Source organism: Mustela erminea, chromosome 18, assembly GCF_009829155.1.
Source record: "Mustela erminea isolate mMusErm1 chromosome 18, mMusErm1.Pri, whole genome shotgun sequence".
In the NCBI taxonomy this organism is placed as follows: domain Eukaryota; kingdom Metazoa; phylum Chordata; class Mammalia; order Carnivora; family Mustelidae; genus Mustela; species Mustela erminea.
In genome coordinates, this window is record NC_045631.1 from 36053027 (window position 1) to 36073332 (window position 20306).

The window sequence follows — 20306 nt, forward strand, 5'->3', positions numbered from 1 at the left end:
CAACCAGAGTGAGGAGTTTTTCGGGTTTTTTTTTTTTAATTACTCGAATTAATCGAATTTTTTTTAATTTTTTTTAAGATTTTATTTATTGCACACAGAGAGAGAGAGATCAAAAGTAGGCAGAGAGAGAGGAGGAAGCAGGCTCTTCTTGGAGCAGAGAGCCCGATGTGGGGCTTGATCCCAGCACCCTGGGATCATGACCTGAGCCGAAGACAGAGGCTTTAACCCACTGAGCCACCCAGGCTCCCCCGAGTTTATTTTTAAATGCGTCTATTCAACAACTGAGTATTTACTGTGTTCCCGGTAAGCCCTTGAAGTTTGACGGTCACTGAAGAAATAAAATGAAATCTGTCAACATGAGTTGCGTTAAGTTCTCCATCACAGTGAAGGGGATGGAGTCTAAAACCAGATCAGCCTGGTTTGGTAATCCTGGCTCTGCCACCCTGTACCTTATTTTTCCCCATCCGAAAAATGGGATTTATGGTAACTGTTCTGTTAAAAAGAGTTAACAGGCTCAAATCGGAGTCACTGTTGATTAAGTGTGACCTAATTGTGTGTTTTAATATGTGACCTAACTGCAGTTTTAGCCTCTAAAGTAATTAGAATTTAAACCAATAAATCTGAAATTTTCTGATCAGTTCTAGTGAGGTCATGATAAGACCCTCCCCCACAGGAAGGTAACTTTGCCTGAAACAATCCACTCTTACCTTCCTTCTCCAGGGTCCTTCTACCTATAAAATCCTTCCATTCTGTACAGCTCTTCAGAGCTCCTGTCTACTTGCTGGATAGGATGCTGCCCATTCATGAATCCTTGTCATACAGCCAATTAGATCTTCAAATTTTTTAGTTAAATTTTGGGGGGTTTTTTCCATAGTCCCCTATACACAGGATGTTATTGTGATGGTTAAACGGATTGATACAACACAAGACATGTAGAACAGGCCCAACACATTTTAAGTTTCTTTAATCATTAGCTGTTATAATGATCAGGGGAAAAAGGAGGTATGGGTCAAGGGATGCTTTTTTAACATGGGAAATTAGAATATGTTTAACATCAGAGGAAGAGGTGGGAGATAAAGGTTGTAAGTTCTTTTTTGTTTGTTTGTTCTGTTTTTATTTAAAGACTCTCAGGGCACCTGGGTGGTTCAGTGGGTTAAAGCCTCTGCCTTCGGCTCAGGTCATGATCCCAGGGTCCTTGGATCAGCTCTGAGTCGGGCTCTCTGCTCGGCAGGGAGCCTGCTTCCCCCTCTCTCTCTGCCTACTTGTGATCACTCTGTCAAATAAATAAATAAATTCTTTTAAAAAAAATAAAGAATCTCTACACCCAGTGTGGGGCTTGAACGCACAACCCTAAGATCAAGAGTCACATGTTTTTCCAACTGAGCGAGCCAGGGGCTCCAAAAGTTAAGTTTTTAAGAAGGTGGTAGCAGACTTCATCTCTGTCAGCCAGATGGGATGCTGCCCAATTCATGAATCATTTAATAAAGCCGATTAGATCTTCAAACTTAAAAAAGAAGGATGTGAGGGTGATCTGACCGTGACATCTGTCACCCCATTGAGCACCAGGGTTGATTCAGCTGATCTGGCTGGCTAAGCGGATGTCCCCTACCACACTTACCACTCCATGGGCACCCACCTCCCCCAACCCTGAAGTTAGGTATTTGGTTCAAGAGGACAACCTTGGGGCACCTGGGTGGCTCAGTGGGTTAAAGCCTCTGCCTTCCGCTCAGGTCATGATCCCAGGGTCCTGGGATCAAGCCCCACATCGGGCTCTTTGCTCCAAGAAGAGCCTGCTTCCTCCTCTCTCTTTCTGCCTGCCTCTCTGCCCACTTGTGATTTCTGTCTGTCAAATAAAAAAATAAAATCTTGAAAAAAAAACCAAAAAACAAACTTAACTACCTTCCCTGATAGAGAAGGACCTTGCTTTGGTCAAGGTTATACAAGTAGCTGTGCTCCCCAGTTAGAACCTCCAAACAAGCTCCCAAGGTCCATTTGCAGGAGAACATAGGGTAACCAAGCTTTAGTATTATTAATTAAGATTTTATTTATTTGAGAGCAAGAGAAGAGAGTATGAGCAGACGATCAGGGGGAGCAGCAGAGGGAGAAGGGGAAGCAGACTCTTACAGGGAAGGGATCCCGATTTGGGGCTTGACCCCAGGACCCCAAGATCATGGGCTGAGCCAAAGGCAGACACTTAACTGACTGAGCCATCCAGGTGCCCCAAGCTTTATGTTTTAAAGAAGCAAAAATTTAAAAAGAAGAGGAAGAAGAAGATAACGGTGGTACAGGCTTCAGGGCATACTTGTAGCTATTGGCCATTGCTACAAGAAAGGACCTCTCTCCACAGGAGAAAGAGAAAAAGCCATATCAGTTTGTTGATATAGCAGTGAGATGGAGGAGTTCTCAGCTGATGGCTAGACTACTCTTTGCTCAATGAAGCATTTTTTTAAAGGTTCACCAGTGCCACTATACTACTAAAAAGGGAAAAAAATTATACGCTTGAACCGCCAAGAGCTATAAAAGCTGGATGCAAAGTTACAGCTTCTACTCACTAAAACTTTTAAATCTAATTCCCTCATTCATTCCACAAACTTCACTGGTATCACGTGCTCCATGTCAGGCTCTGTGCTCTGGGCCAGGAACTAGATTAGTGGCTAGGAATGCTCAGACAGTTGTGTAAGACCCTTTCCCAGGGAACTCCTGATCAACGGAAGACAGACAAAATGGAGCAGTGACTTGAAATGAAATGTAAATGAAAATACTAAATGCCTTTGGATCTTATCCAGTCACACCCTCAGTAAGTCTTAACACTACAACTCTCCTTTCCCTAGATTCTAAGAGCAGACACAATTCCATGTGTCTTACAAGTGCAGATAACAGATTCATTCATCTCTCCTACATTAATTCAGTGAGCACCAGTATCATCTGTTTCACACTCTGCTGGACATCAGAGACTCAGAAATAAAAGTAGTCTTTATTAACATCATAATATCCAATTTACTGTTAACACAGATTATATGAGTTTGTTGTTTCCCAGTGATGAGAAGGGAAGCGACTTGATCTTATCAGGCAGGGGTCTCCAGACCTCATTCCTTACATGTTACTAATGGAAAATATTAATGGACTGAATTGTGTCCCCTCCCCCCTCAAATTCATATGTTGAAATTCTAATCCCCAGTATCTCAGAATGTGACTATATTTGGAGATAGGGCCTTTAAAAGAGGTGATTAATCACCTGTGTGTCTCAGTTGGTTAAGCATCCAATTCTTGATCTCAGCTCAGATCTTAATCTCAAGTCTAATCAGAGCGTAGAGCCTACTTAAAAAAAATCAGATATTACTGGTGTCCTTCTAAGAAAAGGAGATTTGAACACACAAAGAGACACCAAGGAAGCTCATACACAGAGGGAAGACAGACATCTGCAAGCCAAGGAGAGGCCTCAGGAAAAACCAAAACTGATGAAACCTTGATTGTGGACTTTTTGCCTCCAGAACTGTAAGAAAATAAATTTCTGTTGTTTAAACCACCCAGTCTATGGTATTTCGTTATGGCAGCTCTAGCGAGCTAATACAGAAAAGAAACAAACCATAGGTACTACAGGTCTCCTAACTACTTCCCAGTTTCCAGCATGGCCCCCATTACGCCGTCCTCCATCTGCTTGGCTGCCTTGATCAACCAGCTTGATAAATGTAAATCTGGCCGTGTCTCTTTCCTGCTTGAAATCCTTCAATGGCTGCCCATCACCCCTCACTCTAAAATTAAAAGAGCAGGGGCGCCTCGGTGACTCAGTCATTAAGCGTCTGCCTTTGGCTCAGGTCATGATCCTGGGGTCCTGCGATCGAGCCCCACATCCCCACATTGGGCTCTTCGCTCAGCGGGAAGCCTGCTTCTCCCTCTCCCACTTCCCCTGCTTGTATTCCCTCCCTCTCACGGTCTCTCTTTGTCAAATATATAAATAAATAAAATCTTTTAAAAAATAAAATTAAAAAATGGCAAGGTTACCCACAATCTGACCTGCCTCTCTAACTTCATCTGCTACTGGTCCCTGACACCCTCTAATCGCCAGTTTCCTACTACATTACACTATGTCCCGCTGCTCCAGGCAGGCAATGTTCTTCCCTCACTCCAGCAAAGACCACCCCCACCTCAAGAATCACCAGCTCTATAAAGCCAACCTGGACCCTCACTGCCCACTGGCCACACACAACTGATTACTCTCTCTCTGTACCACAATTTTACCTTAAACAAACATGCACAATATTGTAAATATGAGTCTTTCCCTTCATTTAAAATGAAAGTTCCTGGGTGCCTGGTTGGCTCAGTTGGTTAAGTGTCTGCCTTTGGCTCAGGTCATGATCCCTGGGTCCTGGGATTAAGCCCCGCATCAGGCTCCTTATCAGGGAAGAGTCTGCTTCATTCTCTCCCTCTACCCTCGTCCCCAGTGCTCATGTTCTCTCTCTTGTGCTCTTTCTCATGCATGCTCTCACTCTCTCTTTCTCCAAATAAATAAATAAAATCTTTAAAAATAAATAAATAGGGGCACCTGGGTGGCTCAGTTGGTTGAGTGTCTGCCTTTGACTCGGGTCATGAGCAGCCTGGGATCGAGTCCCACGGTCAGGCTTCCTGCTTGGCTGGGAGCCTGCTTCTTGCTCTCTCTCTGTCCCTCCCACTGTTTGTTCTCTCTCTCTCTCTCTAATTAAAAAAAAAAAAAATTGGGGCGCCTTTGTGGCTCAGTGGGTTAAGTCACTGCCTTCGGCTCAGGTCATGATCTCAGGGTGCCAGGATCGAGTCCCACATTGGGAATCTCTGCTCAGCAGGGAGCCTGCTTCCCTCTCTCTCTCTGCCTGCCTCTCTACCTACTTGTGATCTCTCTCTGTCAAATAAATAATAAAATCTTAAAAAACTTTTTTTTAAATAAATAAAATGAAAGTTATTGTCAGTCATATGCCATTTCTTATTCATCCCTGTACTCCCAGATTCCCACACAGTATATTAATACACAGGAGGTGGCTTGTATTCTCTCCTAACCCCATGACAGTCTGGCCGCCATCGCTTAAGCTCCACAGCAACTTCCTTCTCCAAGGTCCCCAGCACCACCACCTTGTGGCTACATCCATTCTACACTTTTCAGTCCTTTCTTGCCCTTTCTGCAGCATTTGACTCTGTGCTTTTCTCCAAACTTTCCCATTCCTTTGCTTTTCCTCATACAATTCCAGTGGCTCCCCTTCAATCTCATTTGTGGATTTCTCTTCTGTCCGTCATTAAAACATTGGTTGTTTTGAAGGTTCTGTATTTGGCATCTTCTCTCAATACTCAACACACTCCGTTGGGGCTATCCCTGCTATTCCCATGACTTCAGCTAGCACCTTTTACTGACGGACTACCAAATCCCAGTCACCAGCCCAGAACTCCTTTCTAAATGCCACACCCATATACACAACTCTTTGCGGGCATCTCTTCTTACATGAAAATCAGAAAAGAAAGCATGGGCTCTGGAGTCAAGCTGCTTAAGTTCAAAGCCTTGCTCTATCATTGCCTAAGCGATATGATGTTGGGCAAGTTACTTAACCCTCTGTGCCTCAGACAGTAATGAGGGTTTTACCTTATGGGTTTGCTGTGAGAATCAAATGAGATCATCCAGGTACAGCGCTTAGAGTAGTGCCTGGAAATGAATAAATGTTGGTAGAAGCAGTAATGAGAGCTCTTCCGAAGGCTCAACTCAGCAGATTCAGAAGTCAACCATCCCCATACCTGAAACCTTTTCTTTCTTCTTTGACTCAAATCCCTGTAAACGGCACCACTATCTCCCCAGCTGGAAACCTGGGTGTTATCCTTTCCTGACCACCGCTGCCTTCCTATCCTATCAGGGGCTCATCCTTGACTCGACTTTCCTTCCACATACCTAGGATCTCCTCAGCCTTTCCGATGTCCAGACTTTAGACATTCATCCAGTCCGTAGAACAGTCCTGCAAAGTAGGTGCTATTATTACCCCCTCTGTTTTGCGGATGCACAATTTGAGGCACAGAAAGGTTAAGTAACGCATCTAAGATTATATGAGTGGCAAAGACTGGGAGGCAAATCTGTGCAGTCTGCTTTTAACCTTCATGCTCACAAACCCGGAGCCGGGTGCCCTACGGCTTCTATTGTAAGACTTACCACATTCTGTGATTGGTCTCATCTCCCCTGCCAGACTCTGTTCTTTGAAATCAGGGATTCTTTTTTTTTTTTTTTAAAGATTTTATTTATTTATTTGACAGAGAACACAAGTAGGCAGAGAGGCAGGCAGAGAGAGGAGGAAGCAGGCTCCCCACTGAGCAGAGAGCCCGATGCGGAACTCGATCCCAGAACCCTGAGATCATGACCTGAGCCGAAGGCAGCGGCTTAACCCACTGAGCCACCCAGGCGCCCGAAATCAGGGATTCTTGATTTGTTTGCAGCATCACCTTTGGTGACCAGAATAGTGCCTGGCAAACAATGCGCGCTTAATACACCCAGTGAGTTAGAGACACAGTATAAACAGGGAGAGGCGAAAGAAGAGCCATCGGGTCGCATTCAGTTATGGCCGGAGATTTTTGTTAGTGGACTAAGTTGTTTTTTTCTTCTCTATTCTTTTTTTTAATGTAAGGAGAACAAGGAGAAGATTGAAGTCAAAGATGAGCAGAGGTTGATGTTAAGAAGATATTAATATCCGCTGATTTAACAGTTGTTGTAGGGCACGTGCTATAATCCTTTTAAGGAAGGATTCACAGACTGTGGCGCAGTCACTACCCGTTTTCTAAAACTGCTTTAAAAAAAAAGAGGCCACTACCTACGCTCATGTCACTCAAAGAATGTTTAAAGGACCCGATTTGGGGTGCCTGGGTGGCTCAGTGTAACCCCACTGCCTTGGGCTCAGGTCATGGTCTCAAGGTCCTGGGATTGAGCCCCCTCCACCCCAATGTGGCTCTCTGCTCAGCAGGAAGCCTGCTTCCCCTCTCTCTCTGCCTGCCTCTATGCCTACTTGTGATCTCTCTCTGTCAAATAAATAAATAAAATATTTTTTAAAAGGACCCAATTCCAGTGCTGCGCACGTCAGCTTCAGATGGAGTATCATGCTGGATCTGAGAATTAAAATTTAAATTGGGGGACAAATAAAAAATGTAAGCTCAAGCTGGGCTCCAATTTGCCTGGGGGGTCAATTGAAGTGAGCAGTCAGTTTATAATCAGCAACGCCTGGTGTGCGCTGAGTGCTGTGTGAATTACTGTGTCATAATAAGCCGACAGACATGGCTTTTTCTCAAACAGTAGCAAGAAAAATGCTTGCTGTGCAGACCCTGGGCAGCCCCAAGAGAGGGAAATGAAAACTGTGCCTACATTTGTCTCTTTCCATTTCATCTCCTCTCTTTGTTCAGGCCTTTCTCCTTTCCACCACAGGGTTATTTCCTTAATCTTCCTGACCCCATTTGCTCGGTTCTGACCCGTGCCGCTTTGGAAGATCTCTCCGAGGCACCTGGGCTCAGCAAAACCGTGTTCTGTGTTTCTCCCACTGGGTAGTAAACCAGTGCCAACCCAGGCTCTGAGCCTCGTTGCATTGATCAGGCAGGAGTCAAGCAAAATGCTGCGCGGACTCACACCCCAGCTCTCCCCAGAGATCCCGGCATCAGGGCCAGGATGAAAAAAAAAAAGAGAGCCTTCCTCGCTCTCTTTTATCCTTACATGGCCTTCATGGAGAGTAATTAATCATGATTTATAAGCGGTAATAAATTACAGTTTAGAGACTCCGGGCACAATATAAATATTTTCCCTGCAAGCCAAGTTAGAAGAAATCTCTGCCTAAAACGAGATAGAAAACAGCAACGATTGAAAGAAATAGTCGAACCGGATGGTCCCAAGCACTGTCGGGAGAAGAAAGAACAGCGTAATCTACGCCTGCAATTATGGGCCTATAATAGTAGGATCGTTTTCAGCCTGTTTCCACGTCCTGCTGGGCAGGCGTTGGCTCAGATAAGGAAAAAGAGCCAAACAGACTTGGGGGGTGGCGGCGAAGAAACACCAATTATTTTTGATGCCTGGTAAACAGCCTGCGCCAGAGGATAAGGCTTTTCTGGCTCTCAGCTATGCTTTCTTCCCTTTCCATGTGTCTGTCCTCCTCCCCTGAAGCAGCGGGGCGGGGAGGTCTAAAAATAGCCCATGAATCACGGCGGGTAATGTTGTGCAGCGGTTACATAAACAGCCAGCCGGGCGCCCGGGCCGAGGGTAGGAACGGAAATTATCTGGGTCAGGGTTGTCACTCCGAATAGGGTCCCCCGCAGTCGGCCCGCGGGAGGCGCGGCCGGGGCGGAGGCTAGGGCCTGTGGCCGGCCGGGAGCAGCCCGGGGAGCTGCGGGCGGCGGCGGGCGGGAGCAGCAGCCCCGGGCCGGGCGCGAGCAGGGCGGGCGAGCCCCGCGCTCTCCCCATGGCGGGGAGCGGGCCGCGGCGGCGGCGGCGCTGACGGGCCCGGGGCGGGGCGGGCGGGGGCTTGGGCCCGAGGGGGAAGATGAGCGCTCTCCTAGAGCAGAAGGAGCAGCAGGAGAGGCTGCGGGAGGCCGCGGCCTTGGGGGACATTCGGGAGGTGCAGAAACTGGTGGAGAGCGGGGTGGATGTGAACTCCCAAAATGAGGTCAACGGCTGGTAAGTGGGGAGCGGGGGAGGCCTAGGTCCGAGCAGCTGGCCGGGGCCCGGGGCGCTGGGCGCTGGGCGGGCAACCGAGGCCCGGCGCTGCCCGCGGACGCCCATCAAGGCGTGGCCCGGCGCCGGGGCCTTTGAGGCCGGGCGCTCGCGAGGCCGGCCCGGGCCCCCCGACCTGCGCGGTGCGGTGGGGAGCGCGGCCTGCCCCAATCCACGCCCACGTGGTCCTCCCGGGGCAGCGCCCACCCAAGCCCTGCCCGCCCCTCCCCCCCGCCCCGCCGAGCCCCGCACCCCACCCGCGCTCCCCTGGCTCGCTGGGCCGGAACCCTGGCGGCCGCGATTCCAATGATTCGCACGCTCCTATAGAGCTCACCCCGGTTCGAGTGTTGAATTATTTTGCCCTGGGAGTTTCTGGAGAACACACCTGTTCAGAGCAAAAACGCATAAGCAACCGAGCAAATACGAATCTTATAAATTAGCACGATTTCTTTTCCCAAGACCGGAAAAACAAAAGCAAAAACCCCCAGTCACTTGCATCACTATTCTGTGTCTCTGTTGTCTCACTGCACCAGTGGTTTGCTGCTGCCGACGGCTGCCTGTTGATGGAAGACTTACTCGTTTATCCCATGGAGTGTTTAGCTTTATTTAATGACAATCTTAAATACAGAATTTGAATCAAGACTCTAGATGGCTGCCTGTAGACTGAGTCCTTCCCAGTCTAAAAAGAGTGTCATTTTAGGATGTGCTGGTCAAATTTTTAGTGTTAAGTTCCCGAGTGTGGTGTCATTCTGTCCTCTTCACACTTAAATTTTAAATTTTTATTTGATCCAAGTATCGCTTAACCAGCCTGTTTCGCTAGCTTAGAGTTAAAGTGAGCTTGGAAAGACTATTTTTTATTTTATTTTTTTAAGGCTTTATTTTTTTTTCTAAGATTTTATTTATATATGTCTGTATATATATAAGATGGATTATATATATATTTACAGACAGAGATCACAAGCAGGCTGAGAGAGAGGTGGGGAAGCAGGCTCCCCGCTGAGCAGAGAGCCCAGTGCGGGGGCTCAATCCCAGGACCCTGAGATCATGACCCCAGCCAAAGGCAGAGGCTTAACCCACTGAACCACCCAGGCACCTCAAGGCTTTGTTTTTTAAAGTGGAATCATACAGTTTGGAACTGAGAGGGACATTAGAGATGGGTGGTTGAGTCCAACCGCAGAAAATAACCTGCCCTAGGTCACACAGCTATTAATAAGATAGCAGGGACCACAACCATTGTCTCCCGACTCCCTCAAAGATACCTACCTCCTAAGAACAGCCGGGATAGCTCACCAGAAGGCCAGGAAACATTAGCTATTTTCATTGTGTTTTGTTTTCTTCAAAAGTGTTTGCAAACAAGCCTGCTGTTCTGTGTGTACCTTTTCTGTGGCTCTGTGGTTCGCAAGCTGTGACTCACTGTTTTGGCAGTGGGAGGCAGTGTTGTGTAGAAGAAGGAGCCTGGTCTTTCCCGCAGGTTCTTCTCCCTTTCCTGCTTTAGCTAGTACAACCTTGCCTGAGTCCCTTCCTTTTCCAGCTGTCTGAGAAGAGTGTTGTGACCACTGAAGGGAAGGAAGCATCGTAGGAATCACTAACATTTACTGAGTTTGTGACATAAACAAGGCTCTGAGAGCTTTGCCTCATGATCTCATTCACAACTACTCAAGAACATAGATGCCACTCTCTCCATTTTACAGATGAGGAAACTGAGGCCCAGCACGATTAAGTAATTTCCCCCAAGGTCATGGAATTTACTAGAAAGGAAGCCAGCATCTGACTCCAGACCCTACTTTCCTCATCATGATGCCTGCCCCATAGGAGGTGCTCAGTATATGTAAATTTGAATTTGAGGAAGCTCCTCATCCATCCGGGAAGATGTCTGTTAGGCACCTCATGTTGGAGGTTCCAGGTTGCATTCCTGATCTCCCCTCCTCCCCCTACCACCCCAGCTCATCTTGGTGTCTGGGGTGCTCGGGCCAGAGCTCTCGGTGCCCTTCTCGCCTCCTGTCTTTCCCTCATATTCCACATCCGGCCAGTCGGCTAATTCTGCCAGCTTTACCTACAGCTGTGGTCAGAATTGGACCGCTTCTCACTAGCTCTACCTCTACACCTCTGGTACACAGCCACCATCATCCTGTTGCCCAGATTCTCGCGGCCGCCCCCCAACTCATTTCCTTGCGTCTCCCCTTAATACCCTGCAGTCTTTTCTCAGCACAGCAGCCAGAGGGAGCGTAAAACGTAGGTTGTTAAGTCGAATTGTTTCACTCTGCTCAGAACCCTCTCATGGCTGCCATCCCACTCTGAGTAAAAGCCTGCAGTCCTAGAGTTTCCGCCTCCTGTCTGCACTGTCCTCCCTCCTTACCTCTGTGCCTCATCTCTGAATTTGACCCTTGCTTCCCTCGTTCTGCTCCCCTGCCCCCCAGCTTTTCCTAGAACACCGGGCTTGGCCCTGATTCAAGGCCTTTGTGTTTTTTTCTTCCTTCTAATTCTAAAATTCTTTTGTTCCCTCATCTCCTTTAGGTATCAGTGCAGATGTCACCTTGGTGAGCCTCTCCTCGGTGCTTGATTTAAAATGGCACCATGCCCCTCCCCTGCCTCTGGCACTCCCTAGTCCCTTCCTTTGTTTTATCGTCCCTCTAAAGCATAATTACCACCTAGGGTACTGTTCAGCTCCCTTATTTGCTGACTACCTCTGTTTCCTCTCCTGGAAAATGCGGGGAATGTTGATAACTGCACTTAACTCAGGGGTTGTTCAGAGATGGAATGAGTTAATAGATGTGAAGCCTTTAGAACAGTGTCCTCCGTGTAAAAAGCACTATATCTGTGTTAACTGTTGTTTTCTTCTTATTAAGCAGTGTGCTGAGTAACGGGATATAAAGGTTACCCTCAAAAAACATAGCCTCTAGCATAGAAAAGCAGAATGGTAACTGCTTTCAATTTGTAGTTGCTCAATAACCACAATTTCAGCACCGATGAATGATGGCCAGTGCCTCTGGTCTGAAATACTTTCCCCGGACTAACCGGATAGTCTGACTGCAAATTTAAAGCCTAAAGAGTTGAAGTTCAGAGAGAGGGTTCCCACAGCAGTTGTAATTCAAGGGTGTGCATACCCCCTTGGCCTTAAGGAACAAGTATAATGGCTCCTGAAAAAGTTGAAAGTGCTCCCTGGCTGTTATGGCTGCCCAGAGCCACGCAAGTCTGGACTGTAAATGATCACTCAGGGCATGGGGTTGTGGGGAATCACGCCACATTGACTGAACCCCACTTTACGTGGTGATGCTTTAGTTAGTTGCAAGTGAGTAGTTTATTTCTAAAAGGGAATGTATTTTTCTCATCATGCTCCATTCATTTTTGAATGGTCGCTTATTATCATTATTCACTCTTCAAGCCTGTGCCAGAGATACACATGCACACACACACACACACACACACACACACACTCACTCACTTAGCTGCAGTTTGCCCATGGTCAAGGATGTATTGGCTCCTTCCACTCGGAGCAGTGTCCACCTTGTTCTTGGTTCATGTGTTCAGTGGTGAAGTACCTGGATGTCCAAGCAGACACTTTCTTGTCTTCATGAGCTTATATTTCAGATGCTGAGATCAAGCCTCTTCCCTTATTTCTCCCCAAATGGCAATCTTTTCTTAATAGAGTATATCTTAAAGGTACCCAGATAATCTAATTCTAATGAATAATAGCGCAGGATATCACTCTGAAATATCAGTGGAGTGGCTGGCTTTCAGTAAGTCAGAAATGTTTAGGAGGCCAGGGCAAATCAATGTCTCCCTGGAACCCAAGGAACTGTCTGGATAGTTAAACTTCCAGGTTAGTGACCTGCCCCTCACTACTGAACATATTGTTCTGTTCTTTACCATATTGGCTTATTTGGCTATAAACTCTGTAGATATTTACCTCTGTTCAATTAGAGAATTGGTGAGTGAGGACATTTCAGAACAGAGGGGAAAAATATTTTCCTTTAATATCATTCAGCTTTTGGCAACTGGGGATGAATTTAGTAACTTTGAGTCCTTTCATTTCTGTTAAGATGGAATTTTTAACTGGCATTCTAATTATATTTCTATGCAGTGTTAATAGCCCTTCAGAGTATGCATAAACCCTTCCTATGTGTACAATAGTAAATAATTAGTTTTACTTAAATGAGTCTAATCTGTTAGAAGAGTTTGTTCTTTTTTCTTCTTTTTTAATCTTTAAAAAGATTTTATTTATTTATTTGATAGAGACAGATCACAATTAGGCAGAGAGGCGGGCACAGAGAGAGGGGGAAGCAGGCTCCCTGCTGAGCAGAGAGCCTGATGCTGGGCTTGATCCTGGGACCCTGACATCATGACCTGAGCTGAAGGCAGAGGCTTAACCCACTGAACAACCCAGGCACCCCAGAAGAGTTTGTTCTTCAAAATATTGGTCGTTGATGTACATTTTTTAAATGCCGTAGGAATTAAAGTCTGAGTGCGGTGCTGTACGAGAGAACTAGAGAAGCCAACTTTTTCAGAAATGGAAATTTCAGAGCCTTGTGTGTGTGTGTGTGTGTGTGTGTGTGTGTGTGTTTGTGTGTGAAGGAAAGAAAAGGAAAAGGAAAAGGAAAAGACTGAGCAACCGAGATTCGCCTGGGAATATCGACTGTAGCAATAATAATTTTAGCAGCAGAGCAAGCTGTAGATGATTATTAGCCTGATAATATTTAATCTTCATGGGTCATTTGGTGCATATGAAGCAAGTTGCCATTGTCCCTAAAAAGGAATGTGGCCCTATAAAAACATTGTAAAGAGACTGGGGTAGTCTAATGAGCGTCACTGATGGAAGACCACTCAGCAGTACCATCAGGGTTCGCTGGCCAGCCAGCCTCGTGGAAGCCATTGACATGAAAGCTGCTAGGATAAATTGGTTTTTCCCAAGGGCCCAGAATGAAATTTAGAAATAAATTTCAAGCACCTGCTTTCTGGAAAGAAAAGTTGTTGTCAGCCTGGTTTCCTGGTTCTATCTGAACCAGGATATATTTCTTGACTAGCACATGTGATTTGAAATTCCGAGTCACCTCTCGCCTTTTAACTTACTCTTTTCCCTTTCCTTGGGACAGGACCTGTTTACACTGGGCATGTAAGCGCAATCACGGTCAGGTGGTCTCCTTCTTACTACAATCAGGAGCTGACAAAGAGATTCTTACGACAAAAGGAGAAATGCCAGTACAATTGACATCAAGGAGAGAAATCAGGAAGATCATGGGAGGTGAGTCTGTGTTGGGGGCAACCTCTGATTTTGTCAAACTAATTTAAGACTCACAGTGGTGTTGGCCGCGATCCTGATGCCACTCAAACCACAAATCTGTTTTTAAAAGCAAAGGTAATATTACCGTGCCAAGATAGCAATTCCGTGTGGTTTCCAGACAAGTCGGTGCTACCGGGTTTTATTTTTTTAATCTGTAAAATTTAAGGTGATAAAAATGGCGATCATAAACCTGATGAAATGCTTTTTTTCTCTTCTGATTTGAAGAGGTGATAAACATTGAACAAAAGATGTCACATACCACTAGCTTTCCCAAGACATTCCTTCCCTGGTGATTTTTAAAGGGCTGTGTAAATGTTATGCATTTTCTTCTTTGTAAGTGGAAGAAGATGATGGTGCTGACAGCCTCCCGCAGCTGAAGAAGGAGTCAGAACTGCCCTTTGTTCCCAACTATTTGGCCAACCCAGCCTTCCCTTTCATCTACACCCCTGCGGCCGAGGATCCAGGCCAACTACAGAACGGGGGTCCCTCCACACCGCCAGCGTCGCCTGCTGCAGATGGCTCTCCACCACTGCTCCCCACGGGGGATCCTCCCCTGGCCGGGGCCTTTCCACGGGACCACACCTCTTTGGCACTGGTTCAGAACCGGGACGTGTCTGCCCCCTCTGCCATACTCAGAACACCAGAAAGCACAAAACCGGGTCCTGTCTGTCAGCCACCAGTGAGTCAGAGCCGCTCGCTGTTCTCTTCTGTCCCGTCCAAGCCACCAGTGTCTCTGGAGCCTCAAAATGGGACATATGCAGGCCCGACGCCAGCATTCCAGCCGTTCTTCTTCACGGGGGCATTTCCATTTAATATGCAAGGTAAGCCTGCGGCAGGAAGCAGCCATCGCTGCGGTCCAGCCCGTGTCCAGAGGTCTAGTGATGCACTTCTCGGTTGGGGGCAGGAGGGTGGAAGGGGCGGTAGGGGGTGAGATTTTTGTAGGTATTGAGAATCTAATCGCAGAGTTACAGAAATTTTGCAAGACTAGTTTAAGGAGCTCTCTTTACCCAGATTCACAAATTGTTTATCTTGAAATAGTTACGTATGTATTTTCCAAGAACAAGGGTGGTCTCTTACATAAGCACCATCCAGTGATGGAGTTCAGGAAATGTAACCTTGCTACATTACCATTCGCTAATCCAGGCCGTATTCAGATGTTGTTGGTTATCTCCACGGTGCCCTCTGGCGGCTCTGCGCTCTCCCTCCACCTCTGCCCCCGCCCCCGCCCCCTGCCCCCTACCTGGAGTCACCCGTTGCATTTAGTTATCCTGTTGCTCCATTTTCCTTTCACTTAGAAGTTTCCTCAGCCTTTCTCTGTCATTTTGGCCCTCAGTATTTTTGAAGAATCCAGGCCCGGTATTGTGTAATATGATCCCCTATCATCTTTCTCTACATACTAGTCGCTATTCTACTGCAAAGAAGGACCTTCCCTTCACCTCCATATTTTATATCAGTATGAACTCGTAGTTTCTTTACATTAGGTTATAATTCATTACTAGCATTGTCTTGATGTTCAAATTACACCAAATCTGTCCAGAGGGAGCCCCTTCAAGCCAGTTCTTGTGTTGCGTGGACATGTCCCATCATTCTTGGAGTGTGTCCTTTCTGGTGTGGCAAGAAGGTCCAGGCTTCCAGTGTAGCTTTCCCCACCCCAGCCCCAGAGGCAGCCGTTTCTCCAAGGAACCCTGGTTCCTTCTGGCGGAGAGTGGTGTTCAGACATGAGGCTGTGCACACTGGGTGTACTTAGACTCCAGCTGTGTCATGCCTTCTAGTCTACGCGGAGAAAAGAGCTAGGAAAGAAGTATATTCAGGTGCTCATAGGCGTGGCCTAGGGCTGCCATGAGGGATTCATATGTAAAGAGCAAAGTAGAACCCACAGACCCATGTAGGTGCTTGGTGTGGGCCATCTTGGCAGCCAGGCTCAGAATTTAGGGACGGAGGGCTTAGATCCCAGACCCTTGAATAATAGTGCTTATTCACTCCCAAAGTCCAGATTCTTTCCATGCTGAGGTATACTGCATTCAGATCACAGTTAGACTGTCTTTCTTTTCTTTTCTTTTTTTTTTTTTAAGATTTTATTTATTCATTTGATAGACAGAGATCACAAGTAGGCAGAGAGGCACGCAGAAAGAGAGACAGGAAGCGAAGCAGGTTCCCCGCCAAGCAAAGACCTGGATGCGGGGCTAGATCCCAGGACCCTGGGATCATGACCTGAGCTGAAGGCAGAGGCTTTAACCCACTGAGCCACCCAGGCACCCCAGACGGTCTTTCTTATTAGTAGCTTATCTTTCCGCTGTCTTACTGTGTTTGTTGCAAGGAATGTCATCATTCAGAGATACCTTTATATCCACAGGTATTAAGTCCTTTTAGAGTCACTCCTCTCCCATACCCTGCCTGTGCCTTCTTTTCAGCTCTCTTCCCCTGCCCTGCTCCTGTGTGGTTTGATACCCAAAGCCATCTGGACACCTTCACCTCCTGTGCTCCAGCAGCAAAAGTAAATTGTCCTTCTGCACACTGGATGGTTGTCTCCCCCCACAAGGCTCCCCCCTTTTGCTCTGTGAACTGCAGTTTTCCACGTAGGGCAGGCAGCGCAGGAGAGTGGCGGAGGAGCCGGAAGTGGGGCTGGGTTGACCCTGCCAACGGGGCTGGCTTCTCTCACAGGGTGGTGCAGGCCTTTGGCTCGGGACGTGGTTATGTAGAACCATCTTCTAGGGAAGATCTTAAATTACATGGGCTGATGGTGCAGGCCTCCTCCGTGAACATTTCTCTCTCTCTTTTTTTTAGAGCTGGTACTCAAGGTGAGGATTCAGAACCCATCTCTTCGAGAAAATGATTTCATTGAAATTGAACTGGACCGACAGGAGCTCACCTATCAAGAATTGCTCAGAGTGAGTTGCTGTGAGCTGGGTGTTAATCCAGATCAGGTGGAGAAGATCAGAAAGTTACCCAATACTCTGGTAAGAAAGGTAAGGAAGGTCTGTTAAGCACGAGTGGTTGGTAGCTTTTTGCATTTGGAAAATACCCAGCTTCCTCCTTGGCTGTGTGAATCATAGTTGAGAACTGAAAAGAGACTAGACAAGGAGCAAAGGGTGGTTTTACAGCCGCTGTCATTGAGCTTTCTTTCCCTCTACTGCGTCTACAGAGATGTGACGTTTTTGAAAGTTGTAGCATACCAGAGAGAATGTTCTGAATTACAATTCCCATGTACCTATTTTTGGTTGGTTGTGGAGTGATAGGTGAGGGTCCCTGTACTGCACTATCAGATATAGCCTGTGTTAAGAACCAGGTTAGATGATAACGCAAATCCACATGGACACATGTGTGGTCCTCCCAGCATCCATGGCGTCTCAGGGCACCCGGGGAGAACAGATCTGAATGGCCTCTCGCTTCAGGGGGTGCTCATCCTGGAGCAGCTGCTGGTAAGGGCTTCCGCCTCCACGCCAACCCAGCTCATACCCCCAGGTTCTCTCCTGCACTGTCCCCCACAGCCTGCCACTGGGATCTTCCTCTTCTCCTTCCTCTCCTCCTTCTCCTCTTCCTTCTCTTCTTTCTCTTCCTCCTCCTCTTCTTCCTCCTCCTCCTCCTCCTCACCTTCCTCCTCCTCCTCCCACTTTTCTTCCCCAGCCTCCTCCCCCTCTTCTTCTTCTTTCTCTTCCTCCTCCTCTTCTATTCCTCTTCTGGACCCTCCTCCTCCTCCTCTTCCTCTTTGTCCTCTTCCTCCTCCTCCCCTTCTTCTCCTCCCCTGCTTCTCCCCCTCCTCCTTTTTTCCCTGGCTTGAAAATGAGCGGAGAGCCCAGCTAGCTCAGTCGGTAGAGCATGAGACTCTTAAAAGGAGCTGAGATACTGGTATTGACACAACACACCAAACATATAGAGACAAGTGACTGCTCTTAACATGCCCAACCTATTTTGTTTTAGGATAAAGACGTTGCTCGACTCCAAGACTTCCAGGAGCTGGAACTGGTTCTAATGATAAGTGAGAACAATTTTCTGTTCAGAAATGCTGCATCTACACTGACTGAAAGACCTTGCTACAACAGGAGAGCTTCCAAACTGACTTACTAATGCAGCAGGGACTTTCCCCGCTGAGTATTGTGACAGTGCGCATCCCCTCTGGGCCAAGGACCAGCCATAGATGGAAATGCCTTGGGCGCCACTGTGTAGCATACACTAACATCGTTCTGCCAAGGTAGGAGGCCCCGACCCCCCCAGCAGCGGTGCCACTCTTCCAAGCCTCTTGGTGCACAATAAACCTATTGCTTGAAGCTGTGAACAGCTGAGAAGTGGTCTGGAGAGGCAGCAGCCGGCAGTCCCGAGTCCCGAAACACAGTTTTGTGTGCCCCGTGGCAGTGAGCTGTCCACGCAGATGCTGAGAGAGCGCGGAGCCTCTCTCGCAGGGGCGCCTGCAGGGTGGACATGCTCTCTTGGTGTCGCCTCCTCCCGCCTCTCCGCAAGGAGGAGCTGGCCACAGAGGAAACTGGGGAAAGCACAGGTACTGGGCAAAAGAATTTTAGTGTGACTAGTGGCTGTGAGGTTTCACATACCCTACTTATAAATGTTACTCAGGTTCAAAGTCTTTAAGAATTCAGTTTCCTGGTTGTAAGTGTGCTGTTAACCAAAAGAGCTGCCCCTCCCCCGCCCCTCCTTTGTGAGCCCTCAAGACTGCTTCCCCATCTCTAGGCCGCCATTGCCTGGACCGCCCTTGCTGCATTAACTCTGTGGCCGCTAGAGGGCTCTCTGATGCTTTCCAAAAAAGCGACTACTTTTTTTTTTCCCCCCTCTCAACCCTTTTCAATCTCTAAAGCGGTTCCTGTCCTCTGTGTTTAATTGCACCTGTCTGAGAAGAGCACAAACATGGCCGGCCCGTGTTCTCCACTTCCATTTCCCACTAGAAATGAAAAAGCAATTTTTGAAACTGAATCTGTTGCTATTTTAAAGGTTACTGTGGGAAACTGAGCTAAAGGAGATAGCATCTTTATTTTTGTATCAAAGATAAAGGTTATTTTGAAATTATTAGGATTTTTACACAACTCTGAAACCTGTTGCTTTTTGTAAACAAATTGTTTGCTCTTAGGGCTCCCCTACTACCACCACCAGTCCACTTAACAGAGCCAGTCGAGAGCTTCCTGGGCTTTGTTCTGGAAGACACCTGATTAAACTCTGGAACATGGCATCCGAATGTTTTTTTAAAGAGCGCATTCAAGAATTCTTTTCCTCTCCTTCAGTGTCATTAATGGTAAAAGAGCCACTGTCTTGTTGAGACAAACAGCTTAACTTTAGAAGCAAGAACGAGCACACTTGGACAAACAGGAGGGCAGGGGTTCGAAGCCGGCTGAAGAGCATCCCTGCTGTCTTAAGAAGCTTTTTCCCCATAGTGCCTATAGTTTCCAAAGAAACTGAACTTCCTGTGTTAATTTTATTGGAACACTGCGACTAATTGAGCGAGAACATGCAGAAGATGTCAATGGAAGAGAATGTTGTGCTAAGCGAATGGCCTCCCGCTGCTGCCTCAGGGCCGAGCTGAGGCCGAGGTGTTTTCAAGGCCAGCTTCACGGAGTCACTGTGTCCGGTGACTTACCCGTATTCCACTAGTTACTGATGTGACTTAATCACCCTTGTACAGTGTTTGCATCACTGAGTAAAGGTTACTTACTATCCCTTCTCTGAAGTGCTTTAAAGAAGAAACCTCCTTTGTGTTTCAACCAATCAGAAGCTAGTTTACCTAGACCTACTAACCTTTTTTCCTTCCTGTTGGGAGAAGTTACAATTTACTGATAACACGAAGGCTAGTTCTATCGAAGGAAATAATCCAGTATTAATTTATGTCTAAATCACTGGGGTAAAAACTCTTCTAGCCATCTAGATCAGTTAGAGACTCAGAGGCAGTGGAGGTCCCTGGCCCGGAGGTGGCCCCTACGGAGAAGTCTGTCCAGGGGCATTTCCCCTGAAACAGAGGTGAGAGTGAGGGGGGCGCTTGGCATCTCAGGGGAGGGCTGCGCTCTCCCCTGGCCTCCCTTCTCCTTCATCAAGTCTCCTGTAGTCAGCTGACTCCTGCGTCTGGCGGTGGGCTGAGACTGCACAGTTGATGGTAGGTGAGTTTAAAGTCTTAATCTATGCATTCAGAGAAATATTTTTATATGCTTTGTGTAATTTATAACAAGGACTTTTTTTTTTTTTAGCTTTGTTAACTGTGAATTCACCCCTCCTCCACCGCATATTTAAAGCATGTGTTCACACTATGTGTAAACATTCACGGAAAACTTTTTTCTTTGTGCATTGCCGACTGTTCAAACATAACAAGTATTATTAAAATCAAATATTAACGGACTGAGCCCATCTTCT

At 47.0% G+C, this 20306-nt stretch overlaps 1 protein-coding gene across 4 annotated transcripts; it reads left to right on the forward strand.

The window, feature by feature from the left end:
• The first annotated feature begins 8288 nt into the window (after positions 1-8288).
• Positions 8289-20295, forward strand: ANKRD40 (ankyrin repeat domain 40). 4 transcript variants are annotated; one of them, XR_004280392.1, is made up of 6 exons: positions 8291-8650; positions 13777-13925; positions 14303-14785; positions 16749-16930; positions 17883-18153; positions 19039-20295. XR_004280392.1 is itself a non-coding variant. In XM_032319896.1 (5 exons), exons 1-5 carry the CDS (start codon positions 8517-8519, stop codon positions 18027-18029), a joined length of 1086 nt encoding a protein of 361 aa, XP_032175787.1. In that variant the 5' UTR covers positions 8289-8516; the 3' UTR covers positions 18030-20295. The 4 variants fall into 4 exon arrangements, 3 of the variants coding, with proteins under 3 accessions (XP_032175787.1, XP_032175788.1, XP_032175786.1); XM_032319896.1 differs by having other exon boundaries at positions 8289-8650; positions 16749-16921; positions 17883-20295; XM_032319897.1 differs by having other exon boundaries at positions 8289-8650; positions 16749-16852; positions 17883-20295.
• The last annotated feature ends 11 nt before the right edge of the window (positions 20296-20306 follow it).